The sequence below is a fragment of the Rhinopithecus bieti genome, unplaced genomic scaffold, assembly GCF_001698545.2.
Source record: "Rhinopithecus bieti isolate Rb0 unplaced genomic scaffold, ASM169854v2 scaffold_4666, whole genome shotgun sequence".
NCBI lineage: Eukaryota > Metazoa > Chordata > Mammalia > Primates > Cercopithecidae > Rhinopithecus > Rhinopithecus bieti.
Window position 1 is genome coordinate 1,655,542 of NW_016804530.1, and position 20,051 is coordinate 1,675,592.

The 20,051-nt window shown below is 53.6% G+C and overlaps 1 protein-coding gene across 2 annotated transcripts; it reads left to right on the forward strand.

The window, feature by feature from the left end:
• Positions 1-2,707: 2,707 nt before the first annotated feature.
• PES1 (pescadillo ribosomal biogenesis factor 1) lies at positions 2,708-18,228 on the forward strand. 2 transcript variants are annotated; one of them, XM_017869023.1, is made up of 15 exons: positions 2,708-2,838; positions 5,386-5,465; positions 6,502-6,655; positions 7,584-7,693; positions 10,368-10,539; positions 10,627-10,716; positions 13,435-13,551; positions 13,670-13,744; positions 13,977-14,066; positions 14,376-14,503; positions 14,896-15,021; positions 15,140-15,324; positions 15,772-15,935; positions 16,073-16,234; positions 17,725-18,228. In XM_017869023.1, exons 1-15 carry the CDS (start codon positions 2,815-2,817, stop codon positions 17,806-17,808), a joined length of 1,761 nt encoding a protein of 586 aa, XP_017724512.1. In that variant the 5' UTR covers positions 2,708-2,814; the 3' UTR covers positions 17,809-18,228. The 2 variants fall into 2 exon arrangements, with proteins under 2 accessions (XP_017724512.1, XP_017724513.1); XM_017869024.1 differs by having other exon boundaries at positions 16,076-16,234.
• The last annotated feature ends 1,823 nt before the right edge of the window (positions 18,229-20,051 follow it).

The window sequence follows — 20,051 nt, forward strand, 5'->3', positions numbered from 1 at the left end:
GTAGGTAACACTGATACTTTCCAGCTGCCTCTACCCAATAAAGTCATAATTTCCAGGCTGATTTAGCATTAGCAAACTAGGTAGTTTCTTGCTAAACTAGACAGCTTCTTGCTAAAAGAATTCCACAGATGAAGATGTTTCACCTATTTTTTTTTTTTTTTGGGACGGAGTCTCGCCCTGTCGCCCAGGCTGGAGTGCAGGGGTGCAATCTCAGCTCACTGCAAGCTTCGCCTCCCAGGTTCACGCCATTCACCTGCCTCAGCCTCCCGAGTAGCTCAGACTACAGGCGCCCACCACCATGCCCTAATTTTTTTTGTATTGTTAGAAGAGACAGGGTTTCACCGTGTTAGCCAGGATGGTCTTGATCTCCTGACCTCCTGATCTGCCTGCCTCGGCCTCTCAAAGTGCTGGAATTACAGGCGTGAGCCACTGTGCCCGGCCCCCAATAGGTAATCTAATGGAGGCTGTGAACCAAAATTTTGGGTAGTTTCCATGGCAGTTTGATTTTTTTTTTTTTTTTTTTTTTAGACGGAGTCTCGCTCTGTTACCCAGGCTGCAATGCAGTGGTGTAATCTCAGCTCACTGCAAGCTCCACCTCTCGGGTTCACGCCATTCTCCTGTCTCAGCCTCCCAAGTAGCTGGGACTACAGGTGCCCACCACCATGCCCAGCTAATTTTTTTTTGTATTTTTAGTAGAGACGGGGTTTCCCTGTGTTAGCCAGGATGGTCTCTTATCTCCTGACCTCGTGATCCGCCTGCCTCGGCCTCCCAAAGTGCTGGGATTACAGGCGTGAGCCACCGCACCCAGCTGGCAGTTTGATTTTTAAAACCTATCTTCTTCTTTTTTTATTTTTATTTTTATTTTTTTAGGTTTTAAATGGGGCCAGGCATGGTGGCTCATCCCTGTAATCCCAGCACTTTGGGAGGCTGAGGCAGGAGGATTGCTTGAGCCCAGAAGTTCAAAACCAGCCTGAGCAACATAGCAAGACCCATACCCATACACACACACACACACACACACACACACACACACACACACACACAAAGACAATGAGTTTAGGGTTAAATTTTTAATGCTCACATTTTTGCTAGAACCTGGCTGAACTACATAGAAAAAATATCCAGTTAACCTCGAATTAGTAACACTGTAAAGAGTTTTATCTCAACACCAGTAGAAAAGTCAACAGACTTAAAGCAGGTAGAAAAATAAAATAGAGAACGTAGAAGACGCTACATGTTAACTATAATTACAGGCTGACCATTTGAGCTCTGAATTTTCCTTGATGCTATTTGCCTATCAGTTTTAAAATGTGCACAAAACGGGCTATAATATGTAGCCAGCTAGCATCCCAAAAAAGCTAGCATGGCTTTGAACTTCCCATGTAGTTTTTAAACATGTAAGCCAAAAGGGTTCCTGAAGGTGGTTGGCTAGAGACTGTCCCGTTAGAACTAAGCACCCCCATAATTGCACTGCCCTTAGCCAGGTGACCCTTCAAGAGTACTCAGCATAAGCACCCTCACAAAACCTGAGACCCAGCTGAGTCTGACCTGATTACGCCTCCACCCCCACCCATAAGCACAGGGTCCACAAAATGTTCCCTCCGTGGTCTGAATGGAGGGAATCAGAAAGGCCCCCTTTAAACCCAGGGTTGACAAAGACATACCTTCCAGGGTCTGGATGCAGGGAACTGGGACCAGGCACTGGGAAGCAACTGAGAAGGATTGGGAAAGCCCCTGCCAATGCAGGGCTGTCAGGCAAGGTCCCCTCCAGGGTCCATCAATGATGGGAACCAGCTGGGAAGAAATAAAGTCTCCAAGATCTCTCTCTCTCTCTCTTTTTTTTTTTTTTTTTAGACAGAGTCTCACTCTATCGCCGAGGCTGGAGTGCAGTGGCGCAATCTCGGCTCACTGCAACCTCCACCTCCTGGGTTCAAGCCATTCTTCTGCCTCAGCCTCCCGAGTAGCTGGGACTACAGGCGCGCACCACCACGCCCAGCTAATTTTTGTATTTTTAGTAGAGACGGGGGTTTCACCATATTGGCCAGGCTGGCCTCGAACTCCTGACCTCGTGATCCGCCCGCCTTGGCCTCCCAAAGTGCTGGGATTACAGGCATGAGCCACCGCTCCCGGCTTTGAATGTACATTTTAAATATACCACGAGTCCACCACTAAGGCTCAGAAAATATAAGTGGCCTCTCGGGTCTCTACACCTCCGCGAGAAAAAATATCCTCTTTTCTTCTATTTTATCCGCATAACAGTGAATGAACCAAAGAGAACCCGAAGGCGGTGGGAACCCAGCGCAGTCTCACCCGGCCACACGGGAGCAGCTTCTCAGCAGCGGCAGCCAAATTCTAACGAAGATTAGCAACCGTTACCTTGACAACGCAATCCCATCACGCAACACGGAATGTGGCGCCCCTCTGCATCCCAGAAGGCACCGCGCTGTCTCTAAGCCTTCCGCCCCTCTCCTTCCCAGCATGCAACGCGGTCATAGTCAATGACTCGTTATCAGGGTGATTACAGGAATGCCTGTATATCCACGTTTGTTTTAACACTTAAAGTGTTTGTAACCATTGTGAGCGGGAAAGATCTGGAAAGAGTGGTCTCAGTGATTTTTTTTCAGACTATAGTTTTAAATCTCGAGGAGGAAATCCCCATCTTTCCCTGGACTTTTACAGGCATCTCATTGGGCAGCCCGCGCAAACCGACAGCGTGGGGGTGGGGAGGGTCCTCGGGGTCCTTGGCAGGGCATGTGCGGGAGGAAGTGGAGCTGTCTGTAGGCGCTGCCCTAGTCGGCTCGTCAACGTGGAGCGATGGGAGGCCTTGAGAAAAAGAAGGTGAGTGGGAAAGACGGTGGGAATTCCCGAGTGGTGGGATCCGGGGGCGGCAGAGCATGGGGTCGGCTCTTTTCCCGAGCTCCATCTCTCATAGGAGACTGGAAAGACGGGATCAACGCGGCAGTAGTCAGCTGCGAGAAGGGGTCCGAGGATGGGCAAGGATGGCAGTACTCGTTTAGTGAAATCCGAGAACGAACTCTAGAGTTCTTTCTGTGGAGAGGGCTGTGAGAGAGAGTTGAACTTACCAAGCGTAGCTTCATTCCAAAAGCAGGCCGAGCCGTGGGACCACTATTTATCGAAAGGGTGATAAACATTACGTAGAGTTCACCGTTACTGCCCGTCACATTATTTGGTTAATGTTGTCTTGGAAGTTCTCTTCGAGGCATAACATTTCGACTGAAATGGGAAAGATCAGAACGTCTTGGATGGGTTGTGGGGCATGGTAGTGCTTAGCGAGCAAGCCTGACAAGGGAAACCAAATGCCAAGATCAGTAGGCAGGAAAGGCTTGCTGTGTGTAAGGAGTTGGAAGGACATCAGGATGTAAACCAAGAAAAGAATGGCATCTGATAAGATTGGAGGACAAGTACTGTATCGTGCAAGGCCTGTAAGCTTGGGTTTTATTCTAAGTGCAGTAGGAATAGTGTAGAGCTTGAATTTTATTCTGTGTGCAGTAGGAATCGAAGGAGTAACACGATTAGAGTTTTTCAAGAAGTTCTTATGGCTGTATGGAGAATCGGCTCAGTGACATGAAAAGACTGGGAAGGGAATGGGAATGAGGAATATATAGTTGGCTTAAGTGTTTCTTTCAGAGTGGATGTTTCTATTGCCAGTATTTTTAACCCAACACACTACATTGAGTATCCAGTGCTAGCCCCATCGTAACTGCAAAGATACAAGATGGGAAACCTGCCCTTGAGTTGCAGATGTAGATATGTAACAAAATCGTTACAGTTTTTAAAAGCTGGGTTTCAGAGCCAGAATCAACAAAGATGATTCTTTGTTGTGGAAAGGATTGTCTTGTGTGTAGTAGGATATTTGGCGACATCACTGATCCTCCACCTATTGGATGCCAGTAGCACCCAGCAACCAAAAATGTCTCCAAACATTGCTGAATTGTCCTCCTCCCAGCACATACCCAGGGAGTACCCCATTGAGAACTATTTATTCCCTTAACATTTATAAGGATAAGCATGGTGTCAGAGATAAGTGTGGCATAAGGCAATGGAAAACACTGTAAATGAAAACTCAACTTCTTAAGGCAGTCTGAAACTCATCTTTATACCTCCAGGACTTAGCATGGGCTTGATACCCAATAGACAATTAACACATGTGTAAAGGAAAGAATGAATGAAGGGTATGTTTCTTGACTATGATGTTATTAGTAAATGTACCCCTGGGAGACTAACAGGTTTGTCTCTTTAGAGCTGAACCTAGCCAGAGAGGCCCCTGCTGTCTTAGCCCAGAGGAAGATCTTGTTTGAAAAAGACATGCTTGTTAGCTTGCAAGGTATTTGTTACAGTGTACTGCTTATCTCTATCTAGGGATGCAGAAGTGTGAGGGATGCAGAAGTGTGAGGGATACAGAAATGTGGGTGTGAGGCAGCGTCTTAGCACCACAGGCATCCAGATGGTTACACAAGACAATATGCTTCTTGGGGGCAGGTAGAGACCAGGCTTTTGTCTTTATTGCCTTCATAGCATCTAGCTTAGTGCTTTGACCATGATAGAGGACATGTTATTGTCTGTTGAATGAATGAATGAGGAAGGGGAGAAGCTGTGTGGCTTAAAGCATGCTTTTTCAGCCAGGGTAATACCACCCTCAAGGGAACAAAATTGGTTGAGGGGCAGTATCTTAGCTAACACAGTGGTTGTGGCCCCCCAAGGACCACATTACATAAACAGACCTGCAGTATATCTCTGGTATTAACATTTTATGAGGCGTGGGGAAGAAAGGGTGATGGGTGAGGGAGGAAGGGGGTGTCTGATAAGTCTTCTGGTAGTGGTGAAGAGCTTATAATGAGGAAGAAAAGGAGGGAAAAAGATTGGAAACACTGGCTTAGCTGTTAGGCATTCAGGCAGTAGACTCAGACCTGAGTTTGAATCCCAGCCCCAACTCTTAAAAAGCTGTGTGCTTTTATTTAAGAGTTGTATAGGTTATTTTACGAGCCCCTTTTCTCCTATGTGAAATGGGGGTTCTGACAGCACCTACATCACAGGGTTATGGGAATTAAATGAAATGTGTGAAAATCACTAATTGTAATGGCCAACATTTAGAGCTAGTGCTAAGCACTTGGCACAGCACCCTATCCATAGCAGCCTCGCAGCCCTCAGCATGGTGTATGTGTTCCCTGTGCTGACAGCGGCAAGGACAGTACAGGAGAACTCATCCAGGCAGGTCAGCTCCTTCCCTGCAGTGTTTCCTCTCCTTGATTCATCTCAGCCACTTATCCAGAGTGATAGTTGCCTGTGGAACTAGGCATGCCCAGAGTTTGATGTCGGGCACTACAATCATTGCTAACGGAGAATTGCTTTTTTTTCCTCTCCCAGTATGAACGAGGCTCGGCCACCAACTACATCACCCGGAACAAAGCCCGGAAGAAACTCCAGCTGAGCTTGGCTGACTTTAGGTGAGCTTGGAGAGAAGGGGAATATAGAGGGACCGTGGGAAGCCCGGGCAGTGAATTGCACATTGAAAACTCAGCTGTATCCCTGTCTTACCTGAGTTGCCATACCCGTTCTGGAATTCTGGTATTCCTTCTCTTTCTCACCTTTCCTTTCTTTAGTGAGTTGTGTTTGCTAGGTATGGTCCAAGGGAAAATGGAGGAGAACTGAACTGGATCATCAGGATGGGCTAGCTGGGCTGGGCTGGGTCCCTGCCATCCATCCCCTCCCGTCTGGCGGAAGAGACCCCTGATCCTGCATCTAGGGGTTCTCCTTCCTCATAGAGTCACAATCAGGCTTCACTATGGCCTGTGGGTCCTGGCCTCTGTGGCTCACCTGGCCCACGTTTTTGTTTTTGTTTTTTTTTCTTCCAGAGACAGAGTCACTCTGTTGGCCAGGCTGGAGTGCATTGGCATGATCTCAGCTCACTGCAACCTCCGCCCCCCGGTTTCAAGCGATTCTCCTGCCTCAGCCTCCCTAGTAGCTAGGATTACAGGTGCCGGCGACCATGCCTGGCTAATGTTTGTATTTTTTTTAGTAGAGACAGGGTTTCATCATGTTGGCCAGGCTGGTCTCCAATTCATGACCTCAGGTGATCTGCCTGCCTCAGCCTTCCAAAATGCTGGGATTATAGATGTGAGCCATCACGCCTGGCCACCTGGTCCACTTTTATTTTTATTCCTTCAAACACACCAGCTCTTTCCAGCCTTCTGGACTTTGTCCCTCTTTTTAGGAGCTTCTCTCCTTGTTAGGATGCTTCTCTCCTTTTTGTGGCTGAAATGCTGATATCTCAGCAAGGCCTTTCTTAACTCCCCTAGAGACTCTCAAGTCTGCGTTTCTGTTTTATGACTGTGATTGTGAGACTCGTGTACTAGGATGTGAGCTCTCTAAGGGCAGGGACCCCGTGTTCCCTGTTTACCGTTGTTTTCCAGGCCCAGCTGTGGCCAGTGCTCCCCACCTTTACCCACATAACTGACATAACAAATGGCCTCTGCCTTCTAGGCGACTGTGCATACTGAAGGGCATTTATCCCCATGAACCCAAACACAAGAAGAAGGTTAACAAGGGTTCTACAGCAGCCCGAACGTTTTACCTTATCAAAGACATCAGGTTTCTCCTCCATGAACCCATCGTCAACAAGTTCCGGGAATACAAGGTGAGGTCTGGGCTCTAGGGTCTGTCAGGTTCTCATTGCAGCTCTGTCGCCCACTAACTAACTGTGACCTTGGGCAGATTGCCTACCCTCTCTGGGTAAGCGTATACAGAGGGCAGCGTGAGCCTCAACAGAAGTACTTGGAGGGAAGAGGTCGTTTAGTTTTAGGACCTGGCCCCAAAACAGGCTTCCGTTGCATTTTTCTGGGTGGCTCAGTGCCACACACAGATCCACAGCTTGTTTCATGGTGATATAGTCTGGTGTTGGGAACAGAGGCCAGCCTTTCTCATCCTGTCAGTGGCAGTTCACTTGGCTTGTGTTGTCAGTTGAAAAATGGAGCTGCGGCCGGGCGCGGTGGCTCAAGCCTGTAATCCCAGCACTTTGGGAGGCCGAGGCGGGTAGATCACGAGGTCAGGAGATCAAGACCCTCCTGGCTAACACAGTGAAACCCCGTCTCTACTAAAAATACAAAAAACTAGCCAGGCGAGGTGGCGGGCACCTGTAGTCCCAGCTACTCGGAGGCTGAGGCGGGAGAATGGCAGGAACCCGGGAGGCGGAGCTTGCAGTGAGCCGAGATCGCGCCACTGCACTCCAGCCTGGGCGACACAGCGAGACTCCGTCTCAAAAAAAAAAAAAGGAAAAATGGAGCTGCTTTGCTCTGCCATCCTCCCGTGTAAACATGTGGAGTTGGGACATCTGTGCATTGTCAAAAAGGGTGCCTGGTCTAGCTCTGCTGGTTGTCACACCAGGCTTGGTGCTCTTTGGAGTTAGCTCTTTTGTACATCCTGGGCAGAGGGGACGGTGACACAGGCACACAGCCATGGCCAGCTTCAAGGGGCATGAGAGTCCTTCTGCCCTGTGTTTCCATCTTCCATAGAAGTTGTCCAGGAGTCCTGAGCCTCAGCATTAGTGGTCTTTTCCTTTCTTTCAGGTGTTTGTCCGGAAGCTCCGGAAGGCCTATGGGAAGAGCGAGTGGAACACTGTAGAGCGTCTAAAGGACAATAAGCCCAACTACAAACTTGACCACATCATCAAGGAACGGTGAGCCAGGCTGTCCTCAGGACACTGCAGTTTCTTCATTTACTGCTGGTCTCTGCCCCAGCACTAGGGATTCAGTAGGGAACAAGACTAAGACCCAGCTCAAAGAGCTTGCATCTCTTTGAAGGACACAGACCAAAAACCAAGCTAGCAAATTCCTAGAATGATTACTAGGTCTGTAGTTACAGGGCTGTCAGACGGGGCTGTGAGGGGAGACGTCTGAGCCAGCCAGCGGAAGCACAGTCCAAGCAGAGGCCGTGGCAAGTGCAAAGGCCCTGTGGTGGAAGAGCCCCACTGCTCTGTGGCTGCACGGCGGGTACCTGGTGAGACCTGGGAAGCACGGCTAGACACTTCTGGTCTGAACTGTTCCTTGCCCAGCCTTCTCAGACGTCCCCCTCATTCATTGGCTAAATCAGCAAATTTTGTTTCGTGTGTTTTTTGAGAAAGTCTTGCTCTGTTGCCCAGCCTGGAGTGCAGCGGGGGCATCTCGGCTCACTGCAACCTCCACCTCCCGGGTTCAAACAATTCTCCCGCCTCAGCCTCCTGAGTAGCTGGGATTACAGGCATCACCACCACGCCTGGCTTATTTTTGTGTTTTTAGTAGAGACTGGGTTTCACCATGTTGGCCAGGCTGACCTTACGTGACCTACCCACCTTGGCCTCTCAAAATGCTGGGATTACAGGTGTGAGTCACCACATCCAGCCTAAATCAGCAATTCTTAATCAGGGGTGATCTTGCTTTTCCAGTGGGCCTTTGGCAATGTCTGGAGACTCTTGGTTCTCACAACTTGGATGGATGTGCTATTGGTGTCAAGTGGAGAGAGGCCAGTGATGCCGCTCAATGCGCTATAGTAGTCCCCTACAACATAGTATGGCCTGACCCCGAATGTCAGTAGTGGTAAAGTTCGGAAGCCCTGGGCTGGTGAATGTCTGTCATCTTTGAGGGCTGATGGCCCAGGAACACTGAGCTCCAGGATGGCTCGGGTTGGCTTCATCCAACCTGGCTGTGGGCTGTCACAGGAAGATCCCTGGCCTAGGAGCTAGACAGCCGGTGTTCCCATCGCAACTGTGTGGCACGTGCTGGGTGGCCAGAGGATATTTCTTAACCCGAGTAGGTCCCCATCTCCATAAGAGATGATGGTAGTTCCTGTCCTGCCTGTGACACACAGTGTTTGGTGAAATAAACGAAAAAAAGCCACACACGAAAAGCAAGTGCCTGGATTCATACACACACACCAAGTGTGACGGTGTGGTTGTGGTGATCTCATTCTACACCATCCCCAGCTCCTTAGCTAAAGCCAGAGCTTAAGAAAGAAAAGCAGTTGGCCCGGAAATGCTGGTGCTGTTTCTACAGAAAGCCTGGGTTCTTGGTTTTGTCTGTGAGGTGGAGAGTTAGGAAACGACAACGCACCAGAGGGGGCCCATGGAGGCTGCCACCTCTGCACCAAGAAACCAGACAGCTATCCTGCTGCCTCCTGAGAGGTCTCTGCAGGCCTTTCTTCCATCTTGGCATGGGTTTGAAGACCTGGCAGACTTCTGACTCGTAGCAGTGAGTGATGCCATCTGGGGCTGGAAGGACCTTGGCAGTGTCTGGTCTCATGGATTTTGGAGTCTTTCTTGAAATAGCAGAACCCATTCTCTCTCTCTTTTCTTTTTTTTTTAACTGCACCCCTCCCGCCGCCCCGCCCAACCTCCAGCCAGAACCCATACTTCAAAAGGAAGCTACTTCTCCTTGAAGACTGGGCACTTAGAAAAAAGAAAATAGAAAAGTAACAAAATGATTTTAAAAGGTCGCTTCCTGGAAGGCAGTTTGGATGCCAGCGTCTCTGGCAGCTGCTCTGGCTGCGGGAGAGAAGCTTGAAGCTCTGTCTGTCCACTTGGGCCCAAGGCGTTTCTAGGGAGCTGCAAGAGCCCAGTTGTAAATGAAGAGTCTGGGTCACAGCTCGGACCAGGACTGGAATCCAGGTGTCGTTGCTTGTGGTTCCGTGTCTTCTCTGTGACCCATGCCTCTGTCCCTCAACAGGGCAGCCACACAGTGCCCGGGGTGGCTGCTCCTTGTTGGCTTTGTCATTTACCATAAGATTCCCCGGAACACATTCTGCTCTGGCTCTTCCTGGACCCAATTCCCTGGGTCTTATTGGTTCTGCCAACTAGACAGGTCCAAGGGGTGAGAGGCATGGAAGATAGAACCTACACTGGCGGCCTGTGGCCAGGCCCAGGCATAAGTGCTGCCTAGGGGAAGCAGCCCCCACCCCGCTCCCTTCTCCACTAGGGCAGCTTCGGTTTCCCATTTTCCATCTTGGACCTCTCTAGAGTGTCCGTGCAGTAAAGGTTCACCTTCATTCAAAGACAGTCATGGAGGCCCTGACTCCATCTACCTTCATGCACCACCAAATACGTACATGGGTCAAGGCTGGGTCTTGGGTGAGCAGTGGGTGTCTTGAGGACCCCCATCAGGACTTCTCTGGTCCTCAGAGCCTAGTGGGCACGTCCTGGTTAAGTGGTTCCTCCCAAGGACTGCGGTCAGCTGTGGGGAAGCTGCTCCTGCCAGGTCAGGAGGTGGCAGTGATGAGGCCTGGCTTGAGGAATGGGGCATCTGGGGTGGGGTAAGGAGATCAGGGCCCCCCTTGGCACCCAGGCTGAACAGGCCCCATGTGCTGCCCCACTGGCCATGCAGGTACCCCACATTCATCGATGCCCTGCGGGACCTGGACGATGCCCTCTCCATGTGCTTCCTCTTTTCCACCTTCCCACGGACTGGCAAGTGCCACGTGCAGACCATTCAACTGTGCCGCCGGCTCACTGTGGAGTTCATGCACTACATTATTGCCGCCCGTGCCCTGCGCAAGGTGAGCCTGGGACCATCCCGTGGGCACCCCGCCCCACGCCCTCTCCTGCCCCCCATGGTCTTCACCCGGCTGTCTCCTCTCCCCCAGGTCTTCCTGTCCATCAAAGGTATTTACTACCAGGCCGAGGTGCTGGGGCAGCCCATCGTGTGGATCACTCCCTATGCCTTCTCCCATGACGTGAGTGTGCCTGTTGGGAGGGGAGGGGCTTGTGCTGCCTCCTAGACAGATACGGGTGTGGAGGAAGGGGGATTTTGCTGTTCATGGAGTCTAGCAAGTGCTGGGTTCCCAACTGTTGACGATGGGTGAGGCGGGGCAGAACAAGGTGGGGAATGTGCCACACAGCATCCTCATTAAGAGCGGGAGCCTAAGCTAGCCCCGTGGCAGCACCTGGCAGCTTCGTGCCCTTGGACGTGTTCCTTTCACCTCTCTGTGCCGCAGTTAACAGTGTCTATGCCCTTAACAGTGCCTGGTGCTTGGCCTTTTAGGGGCCGAGTGAACAGCGAGAACAGCTACCAGGGTCATACCCAGCCTGCACGTCCAGCACCACATGGGGACAGTGCCAGAGCCCTGCCCTCAAACCTACTGGGGTCCTTGTCCCTGCTTTGCTGCCGACAGCTGCCAGACCTTGGCCACGTGGCCTTGCCTCCCTCCTCTGCTTCCCCCTTCCCTCTGTCCCACAGGACTCGAGGACTGGGAGAGAAGGGGAACGGTGAGCACAGGAGACGCACTTAGCATGTGACACTGTTTCCTATACATACTGTTTTCTCTTTCTTTTAAAATAGAGATAGGGTCTCACTACATTGCCCAGACTGGTCTTGAACTCCTGAGCTCAAGCAGTCCTTCCATCTCAGCCTCCCAAAGTGCTAGGATTATAGGCGTGAGCTGCAGAGCCCAGCCTTTTTCTTTATCCGTTTGAAATCCTGGGAAATGTTGGCAGGGATACACTGAGAGAAACCCTGGTTTTGCCCCCTCGTGGAGGCATCATTAGCTTCTAGTGCCCCCCAGGTGGTGGGGCCGAGCTCTCCTGCCTCCCTGTGCTGGTGGCCTGCATTTAGCCCGCCTTGCTTAATCATTGAGTGGGAACTGGTACCTTCAGTGGAGAGCAGCCCCTGCCGGTCCAGTTAGCACAGTGGCTCTGCTGTCCAGATTATCAGGGGCTCCAGGGGGAGCTGGGGCTCTAGGCGCTCTGGACTGTTCCTTACGATCCCTTGTGGGTGGGGTTGCAAGGGCTGGAACCTACCCTGACTGGCTGCCTGGTGGTGAGGCTGTGGCCTGTTTGCCGGTGAGAGGCAGGCTTGGCCCTCAGCAGTCCCTGTTCCCACCCCCCGTGGGGCACGCATGGGTGGCCCTTCCTTCTTCCCCTCCACAGCCCTCTCTCCTCCTCCTTCCTTCCTGCCTTCCTCTTGGGCCTTCCTTCTCTCTGACGTCCTGCCCCCATGCTGCTCAGACTGCTCTTTGTGTGTCTTTCCTGCTGGTGAATAGGGCCCTGGGGCGGGCTGGCCTCCACACAGCTGGCCCTGGGGGAAGGGAGCCTGCCACCCATTCCCCTTTCCTCCCCAGCCAGTTCACGGCCGTTGCTTCCTCTCAGCGGATGGGGAGGACTGGCACTAGGTCGTAGCGGAGCCCAGTTGTGCCTCTCCTGTGAGCAGCCAGGGTTGGGTTCATAGCTGTGGAAGTCAGGCTGGTTGTAGGGGCGGGGTCTCCCTGCTCAGTGCTGGGCTGTGGGAAATGTGGTTGGTCCCCAGATGTGCCTGTCAGGGGCCCTTACAGATTCTCATGGAAGGATGGAGGTGTGAGTGGGGGGACAGGCAGGACTTCCCTTGGGCCTGTGTGCTCTCACAGCACAGGTCACTGTCTGGCAGCAGAATAGCAGAACAGCTGAGAGTCATGGGCACACCCGGCACCCATGGTGATCACTACTGATTTTCATGTTGCTCGGAACATCCTGCCGCGTCCCGGGAGCCAGCTGGGCTGGCTTGGCCTCCATGGTTTTAGGGGGCAGAACCGCTCAAGAGTTGCGGTGCTTCTCTCTGGGCCTCAGTTCTTTGCCCTGTTTTGCCCTATTAACTGCTCCAGGGCGAAGATGAGCCTTCTGTGTCCCCTGCTGCTGGGATGACAGCTCTTTGCCTTTGCCCTGAGCAGTAAGTAGTTTGTCTGCTGGCCATTTCCCAAGAGCTGCCTGGGGGCTGAGGCAGGCCAGCTGCCAGCCTACCCTGGCCCCTCGGGTCATGGCTCTGGACCTGGCTTGGGCCCAAGGAGGGGTCACTCAATTCTGAGTGTCCATCCCGAGGTTCAGAGGTGGGACTCTGTGGGCGGCCTGAGCCCCATGCATCCCCTGCCCCCGCTGAGTCTGGCCTTCCCAAGGCACCTTAGTCAGCTAAGGTTTTGCCAGCCCTTCTGGGCTAGGGACAGCGCTGGGACCACCGCCCTCCTGGTGCTCACACGCTAGCCCAGCAGCAGACATGCAGCAAAGATTGTGGGCTAGGTGATGCAGAAGGCAGGAGCTCCGGCCAGGTCAGAAAGTGGTCTCTCCGAGTCTGAGCTAGACCTGAAGGAAGTGGGAGAACTGGCACAGGGAGGGGAGGACCAGCCAGTCCTGGGAGCAGTGGGGACCAGGGTCCCTTTTCTCACTCTTTTATGGGGGTCTGGCACTGACTTCCAGGATGGCTCTAACTCTTGGGACCCCTATCCAGAGCCTCACTTGTGGCTGGGAACACTTGTGGCCAGAACGCCCCTGGGTGGGAAGATCCGTGCCACCCCTTCCCTAGGTCAGTGCCTTCTTGAGGAGCTTGGGGTCCTCGGGTAGGTCAGACGCCCTCCACTCTGTGGTTGTCTGTCCCCCCTTGGCCCCCATCCCTGCGCCCACACTGCTCATGCACCTCTTGTGTTCCTCAGCACCCGACAGACGTGGACTACAGGGTCATGGCCACCTTCACCGAGTTCTACACCACACTGCTGGGCTTCGTCAACTTCCGCCTCTACCAGTTGCTCAACCTGCACTACCCCCCAAAGGTAGGACCCTAGCCCAGTGCCTTCTGCTCGAGATGCAGGGGCCACAGCCCTTCTCTGTCCACACAGAGGCGAGGGGCTGTGGCTGTCCTCTGCCCCTGACCTTCCCCTTGCCTACTAGCTCGAGGGGCAGGCCCAAGCAGAGGCAAAGGCCAGTGAGGGCACCTACGCATTGGACTCCGAGAGCTCTATGGAGGTGAGAGGCTCCAGGAGCGTCACCTGACGTCTCCCGAGGGCGTGGTCTCTGTCCCCAACACCTCTAGGGGTCTGGTTCAGGGTGGGGGCGGTTGTGGCTAGGTGGGTGGTCTCGGCCTGCCCTTGGAACCCACACCTGCTGATGCCCAGGACTGTCACTGCTGGCCCTCCCCACCCTGGCCCCATGCCCACATGAGGTCCCCCACTGCAAGCAGCCCCCTTCTCTCCTGTAGAAACTGGCAGCCCTCAGTGCCAGCCTGGCCCGTGTGGTGGTGCCTGCCACAGAGGAGGAGGCCGAGGTGGATGAGTTTCCCACCGATGGGGTGAGCACTGCACTGCCTTCTGGCAGGAGGACTGGGAGGGGTCGTGTGGGGGGGTTCCCAGCTTAGGGACATTTGCATCCTATAAATTAGGTGTTAAGACAGTCAAAGCAACTGAGCAGAAGAATGGGCTGAATTGTCATCAGAGTTTACATAGGAGGCAACAGAGTTCAGGAGTGGGGCCTTGGAGTTTCCTTTGAAGGCAGGATCCAGGATCTAGAAGGAAGCTGGAGTGGGCGTTAGCTCCAGCCTTGGCCCTCCAGTGGAGGTGGGCAGCCCTGGTGGTGCGAAGCCTGGCCTCTTTTTCAACAGATGTCAGCGCAGGAGGAAGACTGCAGGAAGGAGCTGGAGGCACAGGAAAAGCACAAGAAGCTTTTTGAAGGCCTGAAGTTCTTCCTGAACCGAGAGGTGCCCCGTGAGGCCCTGGCCTTCATCATCAGGTAGGGAGGCTCAAGCGCCCTCTGACAGCACTGGTTCGGCCATGCTCTGGTCTGGGTCCTGCCCTGGTGTCCATCAGTAACATTGGGATGGTGTCAGTTTCTACTTCTTATGAAAGAGTGTGTGGAAAGTGCTCGGCACTGCACTGAGCACATAGGAAGCACTCAGCAGAGGGCGGGACTACCGTCATTTTATTACCAGCTTAGCACAGAAGGATGAGCAGTGGGCAGATCTCTGCTGAGCCAGGATTGGAGGATCCTGGGGTGAGGAGGGGGCAACTGTGTCCTAAGAGGGTGAGTTTTTGGACTGGGTGGCCAGCAGATCCCAGGGAACTGAGTCCCAGGACAGGCAGCTCATGTCTGTGTACCTGTGTGGGCTCTCCCTGTCCCTGTAGGAGTTTTGGAGGGGAAGTGTCCTGGGACAAGTCTTTGTGCATCGGGGCCACCTATGACGTCACAGACTCCCGCATCACCCACCAGATTGTCGACCGGCCTGGGCAGCAGACCTCAGTCATTGGCAGGTAGGCCCCCAAGGGTCCTTATCTGGATTTCTGCGTGTCCCATCTCAAAGGCCCTGCGATGCAGCAGGACCCTGAGTTGCACTCTGCGACTTCGTTTTTGTCTGCCACTCTGCACCAGGTGCTACGTGCAGCCCCAGTGGGTGTTTGACTCGGTGAACGCCAGGCTCCTCCTCCCTGTGGCAGAGTACTTCCCTGGGGTGCAGCTGCCCCCACACCTTTCACCCTTTGTGACCGAGAGGGAAGGAGATTACGTCCCACCTGAGAAACTGAAGCTGCTGGCTCTGCAGCGGGGAGAGGACCCAGGTGAGCAGGATGGGACCGGGCTGGCCTTGGCCCCTGGGCCCACACTGGCTGTTTCCCTTGGCTGCCAAGGTGGAAAGCTCCAGGGAATAGGCAGTAGGAGCAGAAAGCCCTTTGAAGCCACCTGTGGAGTAAGGCTTAGGAGAAGGGACATCTGCCTCCTGGGGTCAGGTGTTATTTGACGTTCAGGATAACTGAGCAGAAGAACGTGCTGCGTTGTCATCAGAGTTTACATTGGAGGCAACAGAGCTCAGGACTAGGTGCCTTGGAATTTCCTCTGATGGCAGCTGGGCTGTGGGGAGGTGCCAGAGAGGGCCACAATTGGGACAGCCCTGAACTGCCCATGGCTAAAGACAGCAGGGTCAGAGAGGATGGGGCCTGGGCCTGTTGTTATCCTGCCAAAGAGACAGCAGGTTCCCACAGCATTCAGAGGTCATTGGCTGTCTCTAGGAAACCTGAATGAGTCAGAAGAGGAGGAGGAAGAGGACGACGACAATGAAGGTGATGGTGATGAAGAGGGAAAAGAGGAGGAGGAGGAAGATGCAGAGACTGATTCAGAAAAGGAGGAAGAGGCCCGGCTGGCAGCCCTGGAGGAGCAGAGAATGGAGGGGAAGGTAGGGGGAGCTGCACTGCGGAGCTCAGCCTGGGAAGCAGCCCTGCTTGGTGCCTGCCCTGGCCTAGAAGGGCAGGAGCCAGAGACTGTGGAGGTCAGGGGAACCTGCCCCCACAAGCACCCTCCTTGTGTCCCTAGAAGCCCAGGGTGATGGCAGGCACCTTGAAACTGGAGGATAAGCAGCGGCTGGCCCAGGAGGAGGAGAGTGAGGCCAAGCGCCTGGCCATTATGATGATGAAGAAGCGGGAGAAGTACCTGTACCAGAAGATCATGTTTGGCAAGAGGCGAAAAATCCGAGAGGTGAGTTCCTGCCACCCAGTTGAGACCCAGGTGTGGCTACCAGACCCAACTGCACAGGTGAACGTATGTGGCCTGGGGCCTTCCTCTAGGCAGACCGAGGCTCTCCTAGCCTTTTCCTGAGGTTGCCTGCCTGGCCCAGCCTAGCCTTTGGGGCCCCCGACCCAGGCCAGTGTAGGCATCTTGGTACTGCCAGCTCCAGCCCAGGCTTTCCTTAGGGCTTCTGTCCCACCCTGCATCCAGCTTCCTGAGTCTGCTGGGGTCTGCGAACAGAGCCTTCCTGGTGCACTCAGGGACTGTGGGGGGCTTTTGTTAAACTTCTGTTTTGTATTTTCTTGTTCATAAAGCCATATATGCTAATTAAAAATACAAACTCATGCACCCCAGAACCCTGCGATGAGTGATGCAGAAGTGGCTTACAGCCCTGCCCTTGGAGTAGAGCAGCCTGTAGTAACAGCCCCCAGGTTTCTCTTGTGCCCATAGTGACCCGTCTTTGGGAGGTCATGCTATAGATTGTTTTGAGGTATAATTTGTTTTTTGAGACAGAGTCTTCCTCGTCACCCAGGCTAGAGTGCAGTGGAGCATTGGGATTAGAGGTATGAGCCACTGTACCCAGCCTGAGGTGTAATTTTCATTTAACCGTAATATGGACTTCTCATCCAATACCTGGCCTGTCCCCTGTGGTGGGATTAAATTGTTCTCCAGTTTCAGTCATTCTCAGAAAACATCCCTGAGCATGTGTCTGCCCTCCTCTGAATGATTCTGCAGGCTAAATTCTTAGAAGCATAATTATTGCAGTTTTGAAATCGTTATTGTCAAATGGGGCTCAGCGTAGTGGCTCACGCCTGTAATCCCAGCACTCTGGGATACCAAGACAGAAGGATCACTTCAGGCCAGGAGTTCAAGACCAGCCTTGGCAACATATTGAGACCCTCTCTCTACCAAAAAAAAAGAGGCTACGTATGGTGGTGCACACCAGTAGTCAATCCCAGCTACTCTGGAGGCTGAAGTGGGAGGATTGTTTGAGCCTAGTAGTTTGAGGCTGCAGTGAGCTATAATCATGCCACTGCGCTCCAGGCTGCGCAACAGAGAAAGACCCTGTCTCTTTAAAAAAAATTAAAAATATATTGTCAGGTGACCCAAGAAAGAAGGTTCTTCCTGTTGTACCCTTTTCTACCAGCTCCTGGTGAAGGTGCCAGTGGTGTCTGCTTTCCAGGTGGAGTAGGGAAATGGGACAGTTGCCAAGGCTCCTTCCAGCTCTGGGAGTTTAGGATTCTCTTATCTCGAGGTTTGTGGGTGCGTGAAATAATGTCGTTAAAGCAAGGCTAGGGCATGTTTTCTCACCGTGAAGTGGGTCAGGTAGATCTTTTTCCTATGGGAATTTGTGACCTTTTCTGGAAGCTCTGCTTTTAAGGGATATAGCTTTGAGTTCAGTGCCCCACACCCTCCCCTCTCCACACATCTCAGCCTGACCTTCGCCTTCCCCTTCACAGGCCAACAAGCTGGCGGAGAAGCGGAAAGCCCATGATGAGGCGATGAGGTCTGAGAAGAAGGCCAAGAAAGCAAGGCCGGAGTGAGTGCCTGTGGCCCCTCACAGGGCTGAGGCCAGCCCCTAGCAGCTGGATGTGGCAGAGGCAGGCCAGAGGACCTAAGTGTGATGGACCAGAGTCGCTTCTCTTCTCCTCCTCCTTTCTCCAGCCAGCCCTGACCCCTCATGTTCTCTGGCTGGGCTAGTGGGCAGCCCTGGCCTCCCTTGGATGGAGCTGCCCTGCTGGTGCCTAGGCAGAGAAGAGGCATCTGTGCCCAGCCTGATTCTCTCCTTCCAGGAGCCAGTGACATGAGGTGCAGGGGCCCACCCAGCCCCCTGCCTACTGCCCCCACTCATCCTGGCTTTCCACGGCCCCCTCCCACACAGTTGGACCTGTGATTCTCAGGGTGCTGTGATGGGGTGAGGGGGGGGGGCATTTTTATTAAATGACTGGACTTTTGCGCCAATTCCATTCCGTGTCCACGAGCCTTCCTAGGGTTGGAGGAGGCCCACCTAGCACTCTGCTGCAGGCTGGGCCAGCCCTGGGCACCTCTTAGAGCTCTCTGGACCAGGTCCAGGGATGCCAGAAGGTAGGCACAGAGGTTCTGGGTCTGGGCTTCACAGCCTGTCTGGCTTTGGTTCACATTCTAACCCAGGCACTTTCCCTCTGCACTTGCTTCCTCATGTGTCAGTTACCGGTAGAAATTCTGTTCTTTGAAAGGGATGTGTTGAGGGTTCTGTGATAACTTTATAGGCTCAGACCTTACAGACTCAGTAATGTCAGGTGTGTAGTAAGTACTTGGTAAACACCAACTGATTTACATCACTTCCTGCTGGAGTCGGCCCAGAAGGTAAAAGCCAGATCCGGAAGGATCTGTGGGCCTGCGGTGAGGTCCTGCCCTCAGCTTGCCTTGTGGGCATGTTGGCAGAACCGCTGAGTACCTCCCCTGTAGGATTCCACAGCAGCTCCACTTACGGTCTGTGAGGCCTGCCTGACAGCTTCCCAACTGACCTTGGCAGTGTCCCTGCTGACACCCATTAGGATATGCCCTTGCCTCGAACCGCCAGTGCATCATGACAGAGCCAGGACCATAACCTGGGGCTCTCGGTGCTCACTCTGAGCCCCTCCCAGGACTCACCTCCCAGGGGTGAGTGCTGTCAAGGACTGGGACCAGGCTGAGGAAGGGTGGGTTTGGAATGGCTCTACTTTCCCTGAATCTAGGCACCTGAGGGCCTTGCCCTCTGCCTCTCACTGTTTGCTGGCTGTGTGGGCAGAGAATGTTTTTGTGGCAGTGGATGTAGGTCCAGCCTGTGAAGGGGGAAAGCAAGAGCTTGGGCAGGCTCGGCCTGGGGAGCAGAAAACCTAGGGCTCCCCTTCTCAGCTGGGACTGGCTGTGGGTGGGAGGAGAGGGCTGTGTGCCATTCCCAGTCTGTCATGCACATGGTGATGGGAGGGAGTGGGGTTGCCTCCAGAGGCAGGAACAGAGGGTCAGGACCTCTGGAGCCAAAGCCTGCAGCCCTGGGGGACAACTCAGGCCTGTCGGGGCCTGTGCATCCAGGGCCACACAGCTAGAGCGCAGGCCCATCAGATACGGAAAAATTCCTGGCAGTCATGCTGATGTGGAATTTTCTCCATTCCAGAATCTCCCAGTAATGGCGGGGGCAGTGGGGCTCTGACGCGTCCCAGGCCCCACTGGGTGGCCAGCTGGTTCCTTACTGCCCACAGCTGGGCTGAGGATTCCAGGCAGGCAGGCATTGGTCCTCATCATGATCTTGCTCCTCTCGGGTGAAGAAGGAAAGGCCAGGCTTGGAAAATAAGACAGGGCCTGAATGGGACACCTGCCTCCTGATTGCCCTGCTCAGCCCTCATTGGCACCCTAGAGAGTGACAGCTGAGACCTCCAGGTGGCAGGACCAGTTGGAGCTCAGTCTCTTGCTTGAGCGCCCCCCACTCCCATGAGTGCCAAAAATGTGTTGTCCCCAGTTGGCACTGACTAGAGCAAGAAGCCATATGATCCATTGGCTCCTGAGGGCCCCAGGACCCCCCAACCAAAGTTAAGCAATAGTCCTGCCGCCGCCTTTTTCCCAGAGCCCTGGTTCCCCTCCCCACCACCACCAAGCCTGGGCATCCTCAAGTCTTCTGGGCTGAGGGCTCCGTTAAGCCAGAGGGCCGGCGGCGGGACAATGGCCCCGTTGGCGCGTCCGAGACAAACGGGCCTTGTTGGGCCGGCAGCGGGGGCGCAGCGATGCGCCCCAGCGCGCTGAATGCGGCTTCTGTGCGTCTCGGGCGGGC